The sequence below is a fragment of the Asterias rubens genome, chromosome 12 (assembly GCF_902459465.1).
Source record: "Asterias rubens chromosome 12, eAstRub1.3, whole genome shotgun sequence".
Lineage (NCBI taxonomy): Eukaryota > Metazoa > Echinodermata > Asteroidea > Forcipulatida > Asteriidae > Asterias > Asterias rubens.
The window spans coordinates 15,633,315-15,656,088 of NC_047073.1; the positions used below are offsets into that span (position 1 = coordinate 15,633,315).

At 37.8% G+C, this 22,774-nt stretch overlaps 2 protein-coding genes across 2 annotated transcripts; both read left to right on the top strand.

Annotated features, from left to right (window-relative positions):
- The first annotated feature begins 3,057 nt into the window (after window positions 1–3,057).
- LOC117297325 (angiopoietin-1 receptor-like) lies at window positions 3,058–7,640 on the top strand. Its single transcript, XM_033780295.1, has 10 exons — window positions 3,058–3,115; window positions 3,817–4,105; window positions 4,269–4,379; window positions 4,807–4,967; window positions 5,393–5,506; window positions 5,602–5,672; window positions 6,236–6,276; window positions 6,495–6,591; window positions 6,904–7,009; window positions 7,445–7,640. The coding sequence occupies exons 1-10, from the start codon at window positions 3,113–3,115 to the stop codon at window positions 7,517–7,519; spliced, it is 1,068 nt and encodes a 355-aa protein (XP_033636186.1). The 5' UTR covers window positions 3,058–3,112; the 3' UTR covers window positions 7,520–7,640.
- A 4,564-nt stretch (window positions 7,641–12,204) lies between these two features.
- Window positions 12,205–21,942, top strand: LOC117297804 (tyrosine-protein kinase receptor Tie-1-like). Its single transcript, XM_033780952.1, has 6 exons — window positions 12,205–12,540; window positions 13,464–13,784; window positions 15,016–15,294; window positions 18,214–18,348; window positions 19,716–19,862; window positions 21,929–21,942. Exons 1-6 carry the CDS (start codon window positions 12,426–12,428, stop codon window positions 21,940–21,942), a joined length of 1,011 nt encoding a protein of 336 aa, XP_033636843.1. The 5' UTR covers window positions 12,205–12,425.
- Window positions 21,943–22,774: the final 832 nt, after the last annotated feature.

The following is a 22,774-nucleotide window of genomic DNA, read 5'->3' on the forward strand; positions in this document are numbered from 1 at the left end:
AAATTTCATTATCATTATATTTGACTTGTTCCGAGCACCTCTGGGTCAAAAGAACTACGGATTTATTTTAAACACATGTCATGACACGGCGAAACGCGCGGATACGAGGGTGGGTTTTCCCGTTATTTTTCTCCCGACTCCGATGACCGATTGAGCCTAAATTTTCACAGGTTTGTTATAGAAGTTGTGATACACGAAGTGTGGGCCTTGGGCAATACTGTTAACCGAAAGAGTCCAATGGCTTTAAGTCATGTTTGACGCCTTGGATCGGGCACCACTAGGTTACGGAGGTTCCAAACGATACATAATTAGTATATATGCTTAGCCCGGCTTTGGGTTCCAGTATTTTCTTATTTTATGTAAATAACATTATATGCGTTAAAGGAACACGTTGCCTTGGATCGGACGAGTTGGTCTATAAAAAGCGTTTGTAACCGTTTGTTATAAAATACATAATGGTTGGAAAGATGTTGTAAAATGATCCACACAAATTTGCCTCGAAATTGCGTGGTTTTCCTTTTACTTTGCGAACTAACACGGTCGGCCATTTTTGGGAGTCATAAAAAACAGGATCTATGGAAAAGCTGAAAATAAAAACCATGTCGAAATATACCATTGTTATTCAATAGAGACGTATTGTAGTCACTTTGGTTGGGGAGTGAGGAAACTAGTAAAACACACGCATAAATCACAGTGCTGGCTGGAACATAATTTTATGCACCTGACAAATCTATGCATGGATATTCTTTACAAGGTTTTGTGAATAGATTCAAATGGTTCATTGAATATAAGGGGGTTGTTTATGGCGACAACAACCTTTTTATCCTTTTGACAACCATCATAATGTAACTTCACGGCTGATGGTTGCACTTTGGTATTGTCACTTTTCAACTCGGCTCCGTGACGTGCTGTCTGGTACCTTCCACACATACATTTTGTTGTGAAGATTTTAGTTATGTAAAGGCTTATAGTTTGATGAATAATATGACGAAAACAAACTTTATCCGTTTGAAACTTTATCCGTTGGACGCAGTTTGCTAACAGCCATTAACCTTTTTTAAATAAAATCAGTAAATTAATAATTTTGCTTGTTACATAAAATAAAGTTGAAGAGGATGCCTGAATTGACTAATACAATCGGAGTTGGACGAGGTGTAGACTTGATTCAAATCTTAGATTGTGATTATTCTTCTGCATCCCAGGCACGAAAAACGCCCCCACATTATTAGCGATCACGCGGGCCCTAACTCGCAATCTCAATACACACACGTTGCAACGTGTGCAGGTTGTGTATAAGTAAACTTCTTAATTAGTTACTGTAAGTCGACTTGGTGAGATAAATTATGTCAGTAAGTCGACTTACCATTTTATCTAAGTCGACTTGGTGAGATAAATTATGTTGTTAAGTCAACTGATTGTTTTGAATAAGTCGACTTAACAAAATAATATGTCGGTAAGTAACTGATTCCACGAAATAAGTCGTCTTGATGAGATAACGTATGTCGTTAACTCGATATGTCGGATGGCACTCCTGGAGCTCCGTAGTGTCCACTGCCTTTGAGTGAGTGTTTTAACGCCCATTGCTTCCCGTATCCTGTGCAGAGAAAACCTAGCCATACTTTGGTGGGATGTCGGAGCTATGATTCAGTCTGAAATTACTGCCAAGCTCAAAGAAATATTGTAAAGACTTGAAAACGACTTCTTTCTTTTTTCGATTGACAAATTAGTCGAATACAAAAGAGCAAAAAATCTACGAACATTTTAAAGCAATTGTTTTGGTTTTCTTTGAAGACTTTTTGATAATTTGACCGAAGTATTTTTATAGTGGTATTATTTAGCGGATTGAAATTAACTTACAAAAAGATGGAGTTGTGTTTTTGTTTTTGTGATTTACCCTTGTTGCCCCAAATTAAAGGATTCGAGTACCTTTTCAAAATGTCAACAGACTTACATTAAACTTACAGGGTTTGAAGATAATGATAGTAGAAAGCTTCCCTTCAAATATTACCTACTGAGGTGCTGAGGAATGGTAAAACAAGTTACAAAATAATGTTCATCTCAGTCAGACGAACATTATTTTAGCATGTAAAAACGTATTAACCAGTTATGGCATTACACCATAACATATCATAACTGGTTAATACGTTTTACATGCTAATACTGAGATAAGAAATATTTTCGTGACATTGTTTTACTAACTCCTCAAAAACTACAGCACCTCTCCGAGTAATATTTTAAGGGAAGCTTTTTACTACTTCAAACTGTGCCAGTTTAATGAAAATATGTGGACATTGTGTTTTAGGTTAGAAAAAAAGTACATTAACGTTAAACAAATTGCGCAATTTTAAACGTCCCTACATGTAACTGACCCTGTCCCTTTCAAATAGTGATAGCTCACCGTTATGCTCACCAGTCCCATTTTACTCCCATGTTACTCTATCGCTATTATCAGATGTCGTTATATCTATGTGTTTGTAGCGTTAATTTGGGGGTTTATTCTATTGTATATTTGACACTTAAAGAGCCCACAGCTTTTAAATAAAAACCAAAATGAACAGTTTGCAACAGCTACTTATTTTCATACGATATAACTGTATGTACATCTTGTGTTATCTGTATTCTCAAATGATGTTTTTATAAATATACGTACAATCCTTCTGCCAATTAGCTGAGTACATTTCAGAGGATTGCAATTAGATTGTTTTGTATAAAGAAAAAGGAGTGTTGTTCATGAAGGTTATAGGCGCTCAAAAGCGCTGTTGCAAAATAAGTAAACTATTAACTAACTTATATAGCTGGGTTTCTATCGTGTAAGACACGCAAAACCAAAACACATTTCACTGTACAAGTATTTGTTTTAATAAAAGTGACAATAAAACATTAATAATTTAATTTATAATAATTTGTAATGCATGATAAACTCTCAGCTGTGTTTATGATTTGTTTATGGTCAACGAATGTACCACCTTCAGCTGAATCGTCTACAATTATCATAATCTGCGCAATGGTCCTTGTCGTCATTCTTGTGTATGGGTGTTTGGTTTACTTTCTGAGATTTCGAAAGAGGAAACGCCAGCATTCACAGACACAAGAATCAACACAAGACCAAGCAATGGTAAGAAGTAATTGAAGTGATATTAATCCACTTTGACTTTGTTTTCAAAATTACAGGCAAATTCATGGTTATTCGCCTTTTTAAAGCTCTGTAATTGTTTTTGAATGTTTGTTTTCTATGAAAACAATTTGTATTTCTTCCGTAAAACTGTTTTTTTTTTTTTTTTTTTTTTTTACATCATTCTAACCATATGCATTTCATAACAAACGGTTTCAAACGCTTTTTATAGACCAACTCGTGTTCCTTTAAGGTGTGATGAACGTGCTTTGAAATAAGATAAATTATAAACAACCAAGTTGGTGTATCTCAACACATACATTAAATAACAAACCGGTGAAAACATGAGCTCGATTGGTCATCGAAGGAGTTGCAAAAGAAAGAAAGAAAAAAACGATGTTGTTTGCTGGCAATTGCTTCCATCAGGTTCCAAAGAAAAGTCTCATTTGTTTGAGGTGATGGTGAGGATTACTTCTTGCTCTGCACCGAACGTGCATCGAACAAAGTTGTTTATCTTAATGTTTTATAAGTTGTTATGGTCATTGAATTGTGGAATAATACACACCCTCTCTTTATACCTTTAAGGTATAAAGTAACTTTAATTAAATATTGTGTTTAATTGGGGAAGGGTGCTGCACCCTTCATAAAATTATACTTTTTTATAACACGAAAATTATTCTTTTAACTATACATGTATTCCCCAGGTCGGTTACGAAAATAAAATAACTACACCTGACGACCAATCTAACATCGTAGGTTCCGACTATGAGCCAGTTGGACAGGATCAACCATCTGTTTACGACAGTGTCCCTTCGTCTCATATATTATACGAATGTCTTGACTTGCCAACATGGGCAAAACCATGGAGTGTGCCCTGGGACAATTTTATGGTAGGAACAAAAGTACTGGGCAAGGGGCAGTTTGGTGAGGTACGGTATGGAGGAGTAATGATTGATGGAGAACCCTGCAAGGCTGCTATCAAGAAGCTACGAGGTAAGAACTGCGAAACCAGCAAGCCAAGGATTTGTGTGAAGAGAAAGTATTCACAGTTAGCATAGAATTGTGATAATGGATGTGCTAGAAAACAAACCACACAGGCCCCATGATAAGTATTATGAGTAGTAACATCAGTCTCGTGACGATTGTGATATTTCAGAACATGCATCGTCAACTGCCAGACAGAATTTTCTGGATGAATTCCGATCCATGATCAAAATAAGACGTTATCCAAACATCGTCAGGACTATTTGTGCATGTCAACACGAAGGTAAATCATTCACATTTATTGTCCGTATGTACGCCTCTCTTAGTATGTATGCATGACGTCATAGTTCTTACCCAAAATGAGTCTATGGGCGCACGTAAGCAACCACTTGCAGAGGCTGCGCCTATAGCCTCGTTTTGGGTTAGATTGTGACGTACCTCATGCATAAATATTAAGAGAGGCGTATAGGACATTGCCAGCCTGAAACATGCAGTGCTATGTAGTGTGACTGTTATTCTCAGACTAATTATTGTAGTGTTCTATATAAAAAATAACTTTAAATAGATTTTGAAACGTTGCATTATGGAAGTATAACCATTAGACAAGTTTGTGGCAACACCGTGTGAATATTTCTTTGAGTATTTTTTTGTTTGAAAAAAATATAAAACAAATAATGAAAATTAAATTTTGTATCATCGTTTAATCTCAGACAAACTCTACGTAGCCATGGAATATCTTCCCAATGGTGACCTTCGTTCCTACCTGAGGAATGCTCGATCAATGGATGGCGAGACATATTTGTCTTCTGAGAAGTTACTGCAGTTTGCTTTAGATGTTGCTAAAGGGATGCATCACCTTGCCACATCAGGGGTAAGCATAATATGAAACATGCAGTGATTTTTATATCAATAGGACAAGGCAAATGTTAAATCTTGTTCACGCACAAAGTCTACAACAACCACGTATTACTTAATTTACGATTATACACGGCTATTAACTGGTCTGGAATAGGCAAGTCATTGTTTTGTTGTAAAGTTATAAGCATTTCGAATTAAGTCATTGGTCAACGGTCTACTGCGAATGTGTTTTAAGAATTATGCCGTTAAATCTGCGAACAATTCTGTTATCAGTTATTCGTGTGTTAGCAATGCGCAATATGGCCTGTTCATGTACACCCTAGCGGTTTATGTTTTGTTTTGTTCTAATAAACATTTATAAATGTATAAATGTATGTTTTTATTACAGATAGGATGGCCCATTGTCTAATGTATCATATTATCTTGTTACTTCTTTAGGTGATACACCGAGATTTGGCCGCAAGGAATATCCTTCTGGATGAAAATCTGGTTGCAAAGATTTCTGACTTTGGCTTGTTACGAGGAGAAGATATCTATGTACAGGCGTCGAAGGTAAACCATCCTCAACAACAATCCAATGCTATATTAGTCCATAAACCAACTTGTATCAACTTCTCATTACATGACAATTTATTCTCTCCCCTCAGACACGTGTTCCTACACGCTGGTTGTCTTTGGAGTCGATGACCAACAAGACTTACACTACAAAGAGTGACGTGTGAGTAGAAATTAAAGCAGTTAAACTAGTATAGCCATAATGAAAAAAAAATTGTGTGGATGAGAATTAGTACATAAATTGGTGGAGTTGATCTTACTGACACTTCGGGTGTTGTCGTAAATAGATAACCCTATCACATATACCAACAAAAATCAAATTGAACACCACATGGTGTTAACATTACACCGATATTGTGTTGGCATAAATCAATGTTATCTAACACACTGTATTGTACACTTTGATTATTTTGTTTTGGTATGTGATAGCACCCATGGTTTCAATTTTAACAACCCATTTCTGCAGTGTTTTGAGTAACAATAGCAACGTTGAATGTAACTTTACGTGTGTCTTGTTGTCATTTTTATGTATAGTTTCAAGAAAGGATCCTTGTAAAAAATGCCAAAGGATTTAAAACGAAAAAAGGCACAAATAAAAAATACCTAGACAAACCCACACATTACAACCGGAAATGTTAACTACCCTATCTACACATCATTACTCATTTCAAGTGGGTCTTTTATTTGTGTTTCCTTTCTTAATAATTCTTTTAATTTTCCTCCTAGATGGTCTTATGGAATCCTTCTCTGGGAGATTGCAACAGTAGGTAGGTATGAGAAATATGTCATGTTGTCAATTGTCGTATACTATACAAACATTTTTGGCAATTGCTAATGAGGGAAATCCTTTCAAGTGTCACTAAAATAAACATGGTGCAGACGTAACTGTTTCCAGTTTAGTATCATAATTTTTTAATAAAGTTGATTTAATTAATTGCAGTGTATCTTAAATCTCACTTTAATGTTTTTTTTTTGTTTTCTACAGGCGGAACTCCGTATTCGACGATCGAGACTCGCGCCTTGAGATCAACGTTGAAGACTGGATATCGTATGCCCAAACCAAGCAACTGCAATGTTAAAATGTATGGTGGCTACGTTTCAATCTGTGCCGTCCGTTTATCCTATTTGCAAAATGAAAGTTTTCTATAAGCCTAAAGAAGTTCATATTGACCTTTTGAATGGAATGAAAACCCCAAACTTTCTGTATATTGATAGTTTTCCTTAGCTGGCCATTGTAACATAGCACAACCCACAGCTTATCATTCTATTTTTATTTTTATTTTTTATTTTTTTTTAAGACACAAATATTTTACTATGATGAAAGTTACGCAGAAACGAATATGGTTTCGGAAGCGAAAAACAATTGACCACAATGAATCTGTTTCAATTTGCAGATACGACTTGATGGTAAAATGCTGGCAGGAGGAGCCAAGCGAGCGACCTTCCTTCAAGAATATCGTGTCCGTTCTCACAACGCTGACCAAGGACCAGACTGATGAGGTAGAGATGGTGTTTTATGGATTGGAATGTTCCAATTTACCCAAATCTTAAAGTAGTCCAACTATCAAAACCATAATACAATCATCAAGAAGAGTTTGGTGGGGAATAAACACATTCAGGACTCGGATGCCGGGGATGCTGGGGGATGCTCGGATCTGGGGGATTTAATATTAGAGTGCTTAAAACCATTTTTTTTCAAAGGCACTTCTTTAACTTAAAGTGTGGGAATCGTTTGAAGGGGTCTCATTGCAAGGCCATGAACTCGTTTATTTGCGTTCGTTTTATTCAAGAACCAATACAGAAATACAAATAATCCAGTGTAATAATTTCTTTGTTGTCCATTTGTTTCAATAATAACCTGTGGGACAGATTATCACGAGTTCTCCGATTGTTTTCTTTTAATAATGACTGAAAGGGATTTTTTTCTACTCACAGATATACATGAGCCTTCTTCCAAGATCCGAAGAGAGCAAGAATGTGAATATAAACCCAGAGTTTGATGACAACTAGGTCTTGAGGCAAATGTTTTAAAACTTCATTTCATATTATTACGATCCGTTTAATTCTTTAGAACATAAACATAACAGTTATTATAACACCCCTTGCAAGTATTCTGCCTGCTCATTGGTTTAGAGCGCGTCACATGACATGTCTTAGTTTTGCTAGACGACGGCCGTGTGATAGTGCGTCGGTTTGTCATGCGCTAGTCCGAAGACTAGCACACGGCGCCATGCGCTAGTCCGACAGACTAGCACACGGCGTGCAGTACCCAGACGTCCGTTGCGTGTACGAGGATGATAAATTAATAGTCTGTAACCATTTCGGACTGCACGACACTACATGCAGCACAGTAAGTAAAAGTGTTTGCAATCTGTATTCGCGTCGTCCGTGGATTGTAGCATTCAGGTCTGTAACTTAATAATAATAGTACAGTATTTAGAAATGTTTGGGGTGTTATAAAACAAATATTGACTGCTTTTACTCGTGCAATGGTTAAAAACTATGACTCCCTTGGTGATCCCCGGAGCGTTCTATTTTCCCTCGGCTTCGCCTCGGGAAAATAGAACGCTCCGGGGATCACCTCGGGAGTCATAGTTTTAACCATAGCACTCGAAGCAGTCAATATTTGTATACTATATTAATCTTGGGATTGCTATAGGCCTCTACATTAATAGTTTATCATTGAAAAGTAACTATGAAAGTACCTTCTTAATAACCGAGAGTTAGTTTTGAATCAAATGAAATTATTTGAGAATGTTTGTGATGTTGAGTTAAGGATTGCTTTGTAAAACTATACATGCGAATTATTTGTTACCCAGACAGCCATTTCAGTAGCCAAACGATTGTTGAGCGAATTGTAAACATAGACAACTGATAATTCGTGTTGTTTCGTTATGTTGATTATTAGTTTGAAAGTATACTATATGCACAGCTTGTAAATATATTTCGTTGGCAAAGTTACACAGAGGGTATACAAAATCCACAGTATATCGCTGAAACAGTCTCCCAATTTCGAAATAAGTTCTTAACACACATTATGTCTTGCATCGTTCTATAATAAATCCATCTATTCCATTTGAAACATGGCGACTCATTATTTGACAAGATGATGGCATTGTGACTTTGTTGATTTATTCATACAAACAATAGCTTTGCCGGACGCCATTGTGTTAGAAACGTACACGCGTGAATTGAAAGGCTGTCATTGGCTGAAAGTATACTTTTACTTTGTTTTGTCATCAACGATGTCGGTCAATCACGTCATATGCAATCATCCATCTACATGTATTAGTCTTGCTTAATGATATTGCATGCTTGGATATTGGTTAGGTATTTTTAAAAAGTTTGTGTTACTATATAATTTTATACTTTATACTGGCATATACAAATTATTGTTGAACTTGGCAAAACACCCAGACAGTCTGTAGGTTCACATGTTTACCATAACAGCCGCTAGAGAAAGTGCAGATGAGATTCCTTACTTATTCACTTCATGTTTTAAAAATGTATTGTTTGTATGATAAAGTGTCAATCAATACCATGGTACAAAGTTAAATTCTTCTATGTTGACGGCAGAACTTGATAACAAAAACATATATTTACCAGCCGATGAGAATACAAGTTATGGACGAAAATATCCGGCAAAGTGTTTATTTATGTCAGCAGGCAGTGGAAACTGTTGTCATAAAACTGAACATTTTCACCATGTAGAGGGCGCTTTGTAAATAAGTATAAGTCGAGAAAGATAATTCGGTCCTGCAAACTCAAATTATTTTTATGTGTGTTGTGTTTTAAAGCCCTATGCTGTGATCGACATGACCGTTTACTGTTTTTTAAATACATTTTTTTTACCAAAAGCATTCGCAAAGAGTTACAACAAAAAGTCCCCAAGTATAACTTTGTGGACACTCGTTATCATTTAATGTGTGTAAAAACGACGACAAAAACCTTCTGTCAGAGTTCGATACTGCGTCGAAGTAACACATATGACCAATAGCAGTGTTCGAAAAGCAACAGTTTTATGTAACATGAAAGAAGGGGAGCCACGAAATAATGGCAGATCGGACATCATTATGCTGTAACAGAATTTTTTATCACAACCACTTATCCACGGGAACCATTCCCCCATAAAATGGAACGTACGGTATTTATATTAGCAACTTCATGTAGTTGATGAATGATTAAACTGATTTTAAATATGAATGGATATGGCGATATATAGAAACCACTGCAAGTAGCAAGTCATGGATGGAATGAATAACTTGGTTGATGAAAGAAGAACAATCACAAATTGAGCTGTAAAAGTGTGACGGTCCTTATTAATTTCATTGAGTACTCACGAGTAGAGGTGAACTCCGCTGCTATAAAACCTCATTCAACGAATGGGTGAAGGCATCTTTGTATCTCTTTGAAGCTATTTCTGCAACTCTGGCTAACGATGAATGCCATTGTTTTTTGCACCTGATTGGAAAAAATGGGTCATGTTAAAGATTTGATTAATCACATGCATTGGTTGGCTCATTGTTGTTAGTGTTTAATATAATGGCCTTCAGAGGAACACTTTGCCTTGGATCGGTCGAGTTGGTCTTTGAAAAGCGGTTGTAACCGTTTGTTATAAAATGCCTATGATTAGAAAGATATTTTAAAAGTAGAACATAATGATCCACACAAGTATCACTCGAAATTGCGTGGTTTCATTTTACGTCACGAACAAACACGGTCGGCTATTGAGTCAACCATAATTAATGGCCGTCCGTGTTAGTTCGTAAAGTAAAAGGAAAACGACGCAATTTTGGGAGGCAAATGTGTTTGGATCATCGTATTCTACTTTTAAAACATCTTTCTAATAACCATATGCATTTTATAACAAATGGTTACAAACGCTTTTCAATTACCAACTCGACCGATCCAAGGCAACGTGTTCCTTTAAAATCATAACAGGGCAGACACCCTTTTGGTGTGTACCTATTGATCTGTCCCCGAAGTTTTTACTAAATTGGAAATTAACATGGGCTATCTCTAGAAAAATGGTTCAAAAGAGGACGCTATAAGAAATAAATCTCCGGGGGCCGGGAGGGCCGGGCGGGAGGGGGGGCGGAAGGGAGGGGGGCGGAAGGGAGGGGGGCGGAAGGGAGGGGGGCGGAAGGGAGGGGGGCGGAAGGGAGGGGGGGGGGGTTGGGCGACACAACAAAATCCTGCTGCATCCCCACACCGGAAAGCAAGATTCAATTCAATTAAACAGTATTTGTTGTATTGGTTTGTTTTTCTTCTGGGAAAAATGTCAAGGAGTCTAGGGGTAAACATAAAATTAAGGTTATGTTTATGTTGAAATGATCGATTGAAAACTGATATTGAAAGTTATATTTTAAAGGCAGTGGACACGCACTATTGGTAATTTATTAGAATAAAACCTTACTTGGTGACGAGTAATGGGGAGAGGTTGATAGTATAACACATTGTGAGAAACAGCTCCCTCTGAAGTGACATAGTAATTGTGAAGAAAGAAGTAATTTTACACGAACTTGATTTCGAGACCTCAGATTTAGAATTTGAGGTCTCAAAATCAACCATATAAAAGCATACAACTTCGTGTGCCAAGGGTGCTTTTTTCTTTCGTTATTATCTCGCAACTTCGACGACCAATTGAGCTCAAATTTCCACAGGTTTGTTATTTTATGCATATGTGGAGAAGTGAGAAGACTGGTCTTTGACACTTACCAATAGTGTCAATAAGATGGATATAACAGGTCAGGTGTTTCTATAGGTGCGGCAGACATCATAACTCTTACATAGGCATCCATACCGAAAGGGTACGCTCGTAAGACTTTCAACTAATAGTTTGCTAAAAACCCATTCAACATTGAATCAAAGCATTCTCTGTCGGTTTTGTTGAAAATTGGGACAGTACCAGAATAGTATGCACACTTCTTTCATAAAAAAAGTATTACAAAGTTGAGGTTTAATGCCGCACTTATTGGTCTCCATCATCAGCAAGCAAATTTATCTATTTTTGTCTACCTTATGGGCAGTACAAGTTGACTTCATGTGGCGTTTCTTTGCTACCTATAGCGATATAGACCTTTTCGCAAATACCGGGGCGCGCGCGTAAAGCTTGGAATTAGGTGCATTGTGGTCCAGCTGGTATCCAAATTTATCCATATCAATCCCACAATGCACCTCATTCAACAGTCTGCGCTTGCGCATTGGTATTTGCGATAAGGTCTATTGAACATCAATAACCATAGAGCGCCCTCTAGTGGTGAAGCGTGACAGAGCCGAATCTTTGACCAATCGGTCAGGGGAAACAAACGCAAAGAACGTCTTGCACCAAGACTAGGGCAGGAGTTTACCTTGATACTAGACTTGTATTTAAGTCGTTACCGCTGCCCCAATACATTCTGCCGTTCATGCAACGGCCACAGTGCGATTATCGTTCATGCAAATGTCGTAGGTAGCACGTGGCAAGGTCCGTCAGCAGCTTTAACCATGGAGGAAGGAAGACCTACATGCTCTAACACTCAAACACATACCGAGATCGAGTGGGTGTACTGTCCCCGTAACTGTACACCGCGCTTAACAATTACCGACTTGATTTCAAGACTACCATGATACGAGCTATTGGGTACGAGTTCATTATTTTGGGTACGAGTTGACTTTGGTAGAGTTAACACCTGGGTACGAAATCGATGATGACACCCGACACTCTACCTACGACGAATAGAAACAACGTAAATCACAATCAACATCTTTAAAGACTTAATTAATGAGAAGTAACCAAACATAAAATGTAGGAAGCAATACAGCAATACAGTTGTCGGAAGTAAGATACTCGGAAGTCATCAGAGTGAAAGCAGTTGAATTGAGTGCCGGTAGTTTCTGTGATATCTACAGTTGGTACCATCCGTATCAATCTGCGATGGCGACGTATATTGCGGGGAGTTTGACCAGTTACTTCCGGGTTCATGAGTACCGTTCGTTGACGGTGCTTGTGATTTTAGTCGTCTTTTCTCAGATGCTCACAGCTATATCAGGCAAGTTAAAATGATTTTACAAGCATTTAATAAGATTGTATTTAAAGTAAACCATATTACCATCGACAATTGTAAACCATGTGTAAACCAACACCCTGACAACATCACACAGGCATATTTAACTCGGGTGTGCATATTTAACTCGGGTGGGATTATAATCCCATCCCACCCGAGTTAAATATGCCTGTGATTTTTATCACAGAACTCGGGTAAGTACTGAGTATATAATACAGTGCTGACACACATCGGTGTATATGGGTAAAAATCGAAATGAATATAGTTGTGTTTGTTATGGTGTTCTGAATCTGAACTTCTGAATTTCTGAATCAAAATTTGAATGTTCCTACATTTAAATTGATCGGTCATGTTGGTTGTCCTATTTCTTGTATACTGTGTGGTTGACTGGTTGGGTCTATAATTATGTGTACTTTATTTAACCTTGGGATTTTAGTTAAAGAGTCTCATCCAAAAACATTTGATAATTTGTTTTACAAGCCAATTGTAAGTCTTACAGTAAATACAATCGGGTAATCGTCAAGTTTATTTTAAACGCTCATATTGGAAGATATTGATAATATTGATGATAGAATTTAATTGGTTTTTTTCCTCAGGTGTCATTGCTTTTTAATATAAATTGACAAGACTACCAACTCCTATCAAGGCTATATCATTTTTTGTTTCTCAATGCGAGAAAACTGAGTTAAATAATTCTACCTCCATGAATACATTCACTGTATGTAGTAACCTGATTTTTTCAGTTTGTATATAGCAAACATCTCATACATTCTGAACAAGAAACAAGTTGAGGTATGTTTTTTTACAACAAATATTTTCCCTGTGGCTTACATGCATTGAATTATAACAGTATAACATTGTATTCCTGGATCTGATGAAGTATGGCTTGAACTTTATTCTAATCAAAGGTGATGCAGTACATCTAACGATGGTCACACCCACACCCTATGGAGCGGGGAGGAGTCAAGTCACTTTGAGCTGTTTCCGTAGCAGCCCTGATACTAATGTTGATCTGAGCTTTGGTAGACCCTTCATGATTGGTATCCCAGGATCCTCAATTCAGTCAGCTACTACCCTTCCTGATGGTTCTTTTACCTACTCGACTACAACACCATCTGCTGTAACACGGCTACTGCCTGACAGTGTTGATTCTACTGGGTTGTTTTACTGCGAGGGATCCAATTCAGGAATGACAACCAGGGTGTACAGCATTATCCACTCTGATACCAGTAAGTAAGAAATGGTACTTTTAAATTAAAGTTCAAAGAATAAAACAATTGACTTAATCTCTGGTTCAGAAATAGTGTACATTTTCAGTACCCATTACAGTGTGCATAGAGAATGGTTTATAAACTGTTTTTACTCCAGTTTTTAGCTGTTTCGTAGCAAAGCGCAGCGAAACGGCTCTTGTTTTTTTAAAAAATTTTGTTATTATTATTATTAGCTGTTTTGTAGCGTTGCGCAGCGAAACAGCTCTTGTTTTTGTTTTAGTTTTTTTTAGCTGTTTCGTAGCGCAGCGCTGCAAAACAGCTCTTGTTTTCATTAAAGTTTTTTTATTATTATTTTTTTTTGTCTGCAAAGTTCCTAAAGAGCAATTGCAATGAAAAGTTATTGGTCCTAAGATGATCCTAAAGCAATGATGTCACGATGACATCATCACCTGTCACGGGACGTCATCTTAAAGGTGTTTTATTTTAAATGTTTGAAAATCTATATCAAATCAGCCACAAGAGACCGTAGGTTTCTGTTTGCGGGATTGGGTAGTGATAAATTAGGTCTTCATTTTGTTTTGTGTGCGTTACCTCACATGACCTCTACTTCTGGTCGAAACCGGAAGTGCCCTCTTTAAGTTATGAAGTTATACAAGTTATGAAGTTACTTTAAACGATGTTAGTGTCTGGCAAGGGTGGGCAGTTCAAAAAAAATATCAATGACGTCACAAAATGCAATAGCGCCCTCTAGCGGCAGGTTGAAAACTCTCCAAAATGGACTTCTTAAAGATGTATGTGGTGAAGTTTTGTGTAATCAACTTAAAACTTACACTGATTGTCAGGCAGGTATCATATGTGGGAAGTTTTAGATAAGTATTAGATCAATGATGACGTCATCGGGGGTCACGTGACGTAGCACTAAATGTGCACCTTTGAACTCGTGTTATAACTCCCAAAGTAATGATGTGATCATGTTGAAACTTAGTAGATTGTTTGTTATTTATTTTTTTATTTTTTTGGGGGGGGATCTTGAAATGGCATGGCCCTGCTCAGCGCCTACTGACTGTAGTATGTACATGTACACTGCTTTGAAAATTAAGAGGGAAATATTCGTAAAACAACTGGTTTTGGTGGTCTTGAAGCATTCATTTGTAATTCAGAGTAAACAATGTAGAAGCGGGGTTAGGTGGTGACATGTATTTGACATTTTTTTCAATTTTATCAATTTTTTTTCTTGTTACGATTTTAGGAAGGTTTGAACCAGTTGATGGATTGGTGACAAAGACGGTCAACAAAGGAGAATATGTGACTATGTCAGTCAGCTCAGTTAATAGCCTTGGTACTGGTCCTGTATGGCGTCAGATTAGAAATGGAATTGTTGATGATTTGAACAGTGTATCTGGTCAGAACACACTTACAATAACATTATCCTCTGTGGATGTAATGGATGGTGATTTGTATGCTGTGATACAGTCAGGTGTGTCAGTCATGGATAATCATTTTGGAATGATCAGACTTATAGTCAGAGGTAAGCAAGGGTACATACCATACAATAGGGAAGTTCTTAAAGCACTTAAAAACATACTCCAAACTTAAACTTAAGCCAGTCCTTTTAGGATTACCTTAGTCATGGATAATCATTTTGGAATGAGCTGCCAAAAACATAGGATTCGAACTGCCTCTAGCTGCCGGGCAACCTCGGTAGTCTAGTTGGTAAGACACTGCTCTAGAATTGCAAGGGTCGTGGGTTCGAATCCCACCCGAGTAACATGCCTGTGATATTTTTTCACAGGACTCGGGAAAGTACTGAGTGTACAGTGCTAACACACATCGGTGTATGGGTAAAAACCAAAATTAATATTCTTTATCCCCGATGCAAATTTAACATCTATTATAATGAGCAGGCTCATAGTCAGAGGTAAGCTCGTGTCCATGTAACAACAAGGAAGTTCTTTATGAACCAAACACCCAAGTGGATCCTTGCCATTTGGGGAATTGTCTGTCACGTGATAGCAAATAAAAATACTATTGCACGCTACGTCACTCACCGTGCATTTTTTGTTTCCTTCAGCATGCATTTTTCGTTCCATCTGGTAAGTACTATTGCACGGTGCGTCAAAACATCACTGCATGCGCGTGTCTTTGGTAATGCAGCAGTACAGTTACTGCAAAGCACATACTACATGCGGCGTCTGTGCGTCTCAAAATAGCTGTACAGAATGCACAAGGCTGTTAAATCCAACAGGCCGAACCAAAAGAAACGGGTGTAATGTCTCAATTTAAAATTGCAGGCCTACGCTTTGTTTGTTTTGAGAGTTGTATCCTCTATTCAAAATGACAAAGATCTACTTGGATGTTGTATAAAACAAATAATGAATGTTTATCATTCGTGCAATTGTGCAAATATTTTCATTCAATGAAAGATGGAATGTTCCATTAAAACGGAACATTCCATCTTACAACTTGTGAAAATATTTGCACCATTGCACTCATAAACATTCATTTGTTGTATACTAACCCCTAATACAAATACACTTAAGTAAAATATAAAAACAAATAAATCGGGCGTCAATCAGGGGTGTGGGGGGGGGGGGGGTACAGGGGGACATGTCCTCCCCCCATCTTTTGGAGGGTGGGGGACACATTATCAAATGTCTCCCCCCCCCCCTGTTTTTTTGACCACCTTTATCATGAAGCTCATCCTGGGAGCAAAGGATGACACAATTTTCTGAAGGGTGGGGGACACTATAACAAATGTCCCCCTCCCTCAAAATTGGCCCAAGATTGCACCACAGAGCATCTAAAATGCAAAACTTTCCCTGGCTCATAGATCCGCACCTGAAGATGCTGTTAACCCAAAAGGTTCTACTGCTGCTCACATTTTAAAGGCTATTATGTTCTGTTCTATTCGTTATGCCACTTATTGGCCTAAGATTGCACCACAGAACATCTAGTTTGCAAAATTTTCCCAGACTCAAAGCGGGCCCTGAACCCATGCTGTATAGGTTTCACACGTGCGTGCTCACTCTTTGCCAGATTTGCCCAAAACTTGTATCATAGATTCGCACCTGAAGATGCTGTTAACCCAAAAGGTTCTACTGCTGCTCACATTTTACAGATGTTCTGTTCAATTCTTTTTGCCTCTTATTGGCCTAAGATTGCACTACAGAGCATCTAGAGAGCAAATTTTTCCAGGGCCCTTAAGCGGGCCCAGACCCATGCCGTAAAGGCTTCACACTCGCATGGTCACTCTTACTTTGACAGATTTGCCCATAGATCCGCACCTGCAGATGCTATTAACCCAAAAGGTTCTACTGCTGCTCACAGTTTAAAGGTTTTATGCTCTGTTCCATTCTGTATGCCTCCTTTTATGGACATTATTAAGCTATAATTTAGTTGTTTTGGGGGTACAAAATCATGATAGCAAAATTAGGGGCATTAAAGCTTGAAATAGGCATTAAATTCCAACATCTGAGAGGGAGGCACATCACCCCTCAGACTCCCTAGATTGCACCAGAGGGCATCTACGGTCTATAAATTTTCCAGGGGCCCTAAAGCGGCCCTGGACCCCACGCCGTAAATGTTCCCGGACCCCACGCCATAAATGTTATGCCCCCCCCCCCCCATCTTTCAAGACTTCCCTGCAACGTACTGCACATGTACCTTTTTTGGCTAATGCTTGACGTTAAGGTAAGTTCTTGTACAATGTAAGGGTAAGGCAGTGTTTCCTTTGCAAAGGTCACCTCTTGACCGGAGACGTGCAATTGCCTCTGATATGGCTGTAGAGCTATTTTTAACAGGTACAGCCTACACATAATAGTATGCATGGTACAACAGTGGAGTGAAAAATACAGTACAGAAGTTGTACAGCCCCTTGAGTATGTTGAATAAAATCACTTCATTTCACAAAAATACTCACTTGTTGAAAATTGGTACAGGTACAAAGGAAAATAAAGTTTTTGATTAGTCAATTTGATCACTTTATTTTCAAATAATGTGGTTTACACTTGCATGTCACTATGTGTTTTTGCCAAAAATCATTTAAGTAAGATTTAAGCCTTGCAGGGTGTAAATACAAACAAGAATTATTATATTATTATCATTAAGATTTGACAATCACGTGGGTAAAATCAGTCTTTTTTTGTAAGAAGTTGTTATGTGAAGAACTGCAATTGAGAAATGCATGTAGTCTTGACATTTCAAGCGTTGTTAATTGCTTATCTTCAAAAGATGCATGTAGCTTGATTGCTTGGATGCGTAAATGCTGTTAGAGATATTATACCCTCATGGTTGTCACCAGCAACACCATTGAAGTTGTAAAATCAATACAATGAATTAATACAATGGCTGATTACCATCATAGCAATGGCTGATTACCATCATGCAGTTTTATAGTAAGTTGGGAAAAAAAAAATAACATACATGTATGATGCAATTCTACACCTAGGTTGCTCTGCTGGTCAATGGGGTCCTCCTGCCTGTACTGGGATATGTAATCAATGCTACAATGGAGGAGTATGTGATGATGAGACAGGACAATGCATCTGTGCACCAGGATTCAGCGGACCAAACTGCCTCACTGGTAAACATCATTTTTAACCTTTCCTTCATTTACAATAATGTTTGGCTTAGAAGGGTTAAACGTAATACATACACTGTAGCCTAGAGATGGTGCCGGGTTTATAAGGTGTATACAGGTGTTAAAAGTAGAACTGAAGAAATGCCATGTTGTATTGATACAGAAAAGCAGGTTTTCAAGTTCGCTATGCTCTAGATGTTAGGCCAGTACATTTTTGATATAACAACTGACACAAGTTGTAATTGTCTACATAAAAATGTATTACTTTGAGAAAAGGGGAAACTATTTATTTTTATATGTACACCGAAAAGGTACATAGATATTTAATCAGAAAATTTCACTTGTTACAAATTCCCTTGATTGGGTCAAAAATGCATTATTTGATACAGATGACTTCAATTTTCATATGTACCCCACAGATTATGCCAATTTATTATCCACTTTCACTCTTGACTTAACCATTAAGGGTTAAAGGCAGTGGACACTATTGGTAATTACTCAAAATAATTATTAGCATAAAACCTCAGCCTGACCATGGTAACGAGTAATGGGGAGAGGTTGATAGTATAAAAGATTGTGCGAAACAGCTCCCTCTGAAGTGACGTAGTTTTCGAGAAGGAAGTAATTTTCCACGATATTGATTTTGAGACCTCAGATTTTGAATTTGAGGTCTCGAAATCAACCATCTAAAAGCACACAACTTCGTGTGACAAGGGTGTCTTTTTCTTTCATTATTATCTCGCAACTTCGACAACCAAGTGAGCTCAAATTTTCACAGGTTTGTTATTTTATGTATATGTTGAGATACACCAAGTGAAAAGACTGGTCTTTGACAATTACCAATAGTGTCCACTGTCTGTTTAAACATTCTTCTACATATGCTCTTACTCCTAACGGTCATAAGTGTTTTTTACATTTAGGCACCCTCCTAAATGAATCCAAATGCACATCATTTTTGATGTGAAAAATCTGCTTTAATGTGTGATCTTCGTTGGATTCTGTTGCATTGTGAAGTGAATTAATTTCATTATAACATAACAATTAACATAACAATTAAAATGTATAAGGCGATATTTCGCGCACTAGAAAGAAATTAATATGGAAAAAGGTGAGTTTTTAGGACTTGACAAAATGCAAGTGGAGTCCAGATTCCCTTATGACAGTAATGAGATTGATCCAAATCGTTGGCCCAGCTACACTGAAAGCTTTTTGACCTGTTTTGTTTTTGTTTTTTGGGAGGGGGGGGGAGTTGTGCCATTTTGAGAGTCAGATTGTTTACTATAGTTACTGTGCATTGCACAATGTAGTGGGGTGTCATGTCATACATGATTATTTAATAAACTATGTTTATTTGATTGATTATCTAACAGCTTGTGGTATGCATAGATTCGGCTGGGCGTGTGAGTTTCAATGTGGATCTGATCCTATCTATAGCTGCACAGGGAGTCAGTTTGGTTTACCAGATCCCTATGGATCCAGCTGCATCTCTGGATATTCAGGCAGAGCCTGTGATACAGGTAAGAATCCAACATTCTCTATAGTAACACAGGGAGTCAGTTTGGTTTCCCATATGCTTAATGCTGATGTTTCCAATAACCGAGCTCTTGATAATTAATTATTTCTAAACTCCAATGGCGTCGATCGCTACTGAAACTGATATGCTGTCACCCGCAGTCTGAAAAGTGGGGGGGGGGGGACATGTCCCCCACCCATCGATGCCCTTGCTAAACTCAACTGATCTTACATGCCAATCTACATACAGTCAAACCTCTACATGTATATGTTGAGCCATCTAACACCTACCTTTTTACTGACATCTCGCTGTAGGTGCACATGTAGGTGATTAGTTTTACGTGTCATAAGTGGGTTACCTAATACATTGTAAGTCATGTGGCCTAGATCCGATTCAAACTTGGCTGCCGAAAGAAAAACATCGCACCCATTCTTCCAGTTCTGACTGCAATTGTAAAAAATTGGGTATTCCCCACCAAAGCTCGCTGCGCCATCATCAAACCCCTCTTGAAAAAGCCAAACCTAGACAAAAACAGTCTCAATAACTATAGGCCTGTGTCTAACCTGTCATTCGTTGAGAAGATTATTGAGGAAATTGTTTGTTCCAGGCTGATAGCTCACATGTCAACAAATAAACTCATGGACCCGCATCAGTCAGCATACCAAACAAACCACAGTACAGAAACCACTCTCATCAAAGTGAAAAATTACATTACATATGACTGATCTTGGTTAAAACCGGGTTACATTTCTGGTACTTCTAGACTTGTCGGCAGCGTTCGACACAATAGATAGAGAGATCTCAATATCTCGTCTCTCATCGAGGATTGGCATTACTGATGTTGCACTCACATGGTTCGAGTCTTATCTTGCAGACTGGTTAACCAGGGTTGAACTTGGAAACAAAAAGTCACATCACACTAAAGTCCTTGTTGGACTACCACAGGGTTCTGTTTTCGGACCACTTGGCTATTCCATATATACACTTCCTGTTGGTGACATAGCCCGTTATCATGGTGTGAAACATCATTGTTATGCTGATGACACACTATTGTATATTTCGTTGATCCCAAATCTCAGAAAGGATCTCTATCATGCCCTGGTTACCCTAAACAAATGTCTGTCTGATATTAGACTCTGGGTGACTTTTAACAAATTGGAACTTAATGAAGACAATACAAAGTTTCTTATACTTGGTTCACCGTTTAATTTAAAGACTCCTCCTGAAGTTGTGCTTACAATGGGTCATTCAGTTATCCGACCATCGGAATCAGCTAGGAATCTTGGTGTTTATATTGATGGTACTTTGTCCATGACATCTCACATTACTCACTTATGCAACATTGTCCGCTTTCATCTTCGCAACATTCATGACATTTCAAAAATTTGAAAGTTTATTGATCAAAACACCTGTCACCATGCAGTTTAGAGGTCTTATTCTGTCCAGGTTAGACGATGGTATTGGGCTTCTTGCATCCGTCCCAGCAAGTCACCTTAAAAGACTCCAGAGCCTACAGAACTGGGCAGCCCACCTAATCTACACCGTAGACAGGATTCCACCCCTTTGCTGCAGTCACTACATTGGCTACCCATCTCTAAGCGTATTTGTTACAAGTTTATATTACTTTTGGTTTTCAAATCATTTCACAACCAATCACCAGATTACATGCAGTCCTGCGTTATATACACTATGTTCCTTCAAGACCTAACCTATGGTCCAGCTCCAACCCATGCCAGCTGACTGTACCATGCACCCATAACAAGGCTGGTGATAGAACATTTACAGTCACTGCAGCAAAGAAGTGGAACAGTCTACCACGCTCAATCAAAAGTGCCAAATCAACTGAAAAGTTCCAAGAAAATTATCAAAAAATACCTATTTCAACATGAATAAACTTATTGCATTCAGGTGTCTTTCATTTCATTTAATTCAAATGATTTTTCATTGATTTATTTATTTTCCTGTTCTAAATATTTTTGTAAGCGCTGTGATTTAGTTTTCTAAGCAGAGCGTATTTAAAATGCCGCTTATTATTAAGTATTGTGATTCACATTGTTTTTTTTTATTCAGGAATCAGTCTTTGAAATAGCCAAAATCAGCCTCTACTGTGTTATATTTATTATTTAGTTTGATTATAATCGAAAAGTGGAGCAGCGATTTTTTTTATTGACCTAAAGAAAACTGTAGCTTTGCAACACTAGTGTGGCATAAGGCCAAACAAAAAACTATGTTGGATTGCCCTTTCACCCGATTTTTTGCTTGGGTCGGTCGGTCGGGATATATATTTTTTTTTTTTAGATGTCAAAGAATGCCCTGCCAAAATTGCATTAACATTTCATGAAAGATCTGATTGTCAAACATACAAGGTATTTCATCATATATATCTCGCTTCAAGCGCTCTTTTTGCATCTTTATTTCAAGGCAAAATCCTTCAAAAACTATTTCCGAGAGTCATTTCATTCACCATGTTTTTCGTCCATTCAATAAACGAACGATACCATATAAGGGCATTACTGGTAACAGCACCCTCTGTTGTTCAATGGATTGTTAGACTGGTTCCTTTTGAAATCGTGACGTCGGATATACGGGCGTGCGGTTTGATATGTGTGAGAGGGAAATCGATCCCCGTTGCGCTTTTGTGAACGTTGAATACCACGACTGTGTTGCACCATGGTTGCACTGGATAATTATTGTTGTCGACAGTAAGTAGTCGGCCAAAAATAAATATTTGTGTCAAATCTACCATTTTGTGAGAATAAAATATTCATGAAATCACAATTCTGAAGTAAAAAAAAAATGGGAAAACCCAAACGAAAATAAAAATTGAAAAAAAAAAACGCGATCGAGATTTTCCTCATTTTACGGTCGGTCGGGATAGGGCAATCCAACATATTTTTGTTTAGGCCTAACTTGATG

What these genes read in the sequence shown, in the direction of transcription:
- LOC117297325 (XM_033780295.1), top strand. An exon ending in TGCTATCAAGAAGCTACGAG is followed by an intron (nt 4,106 to 4,268) that starts GTAAGAACTGCG and finishes GTGATATTTCAG; the next exon opens with AACATGCATCGTCAACTGCC. An exon ending in TACACTACAAAGAGTGACGT is followed by an intron (nt 5,673 to 6,235) that starts GTGAGTAGAAAT and finishes TTTTCCTCCTAG; the next exon opens with ATGGTCTTATGGAATCCTTC.
- LOC117297804 (XM_033780952.1), top strand. Translation starts at nt 12,426, where the DNA reads ATGGCGACGTATATTGCGGGGAGTTTGACCAGTTACTTCCGGGTTCAT. An exon ending in GATGCTCACAGCTATATCAG is followed by an intron (nt 12,541 to 13,463) that starts GCAAGTTAAAAT and finishes TTCTAATCAAAG; the next exon opens with GTGATGCAGTACATCTAACG. An exon ending in CATTATCCACTCTGATACCA is followed by an intron (nt 13,785 to 15,015) that starts GTAAGTAAGAAA and finishes TTACGATTTTAG; the next exon opens with GAAGGTTTGAACCAGTTGAT.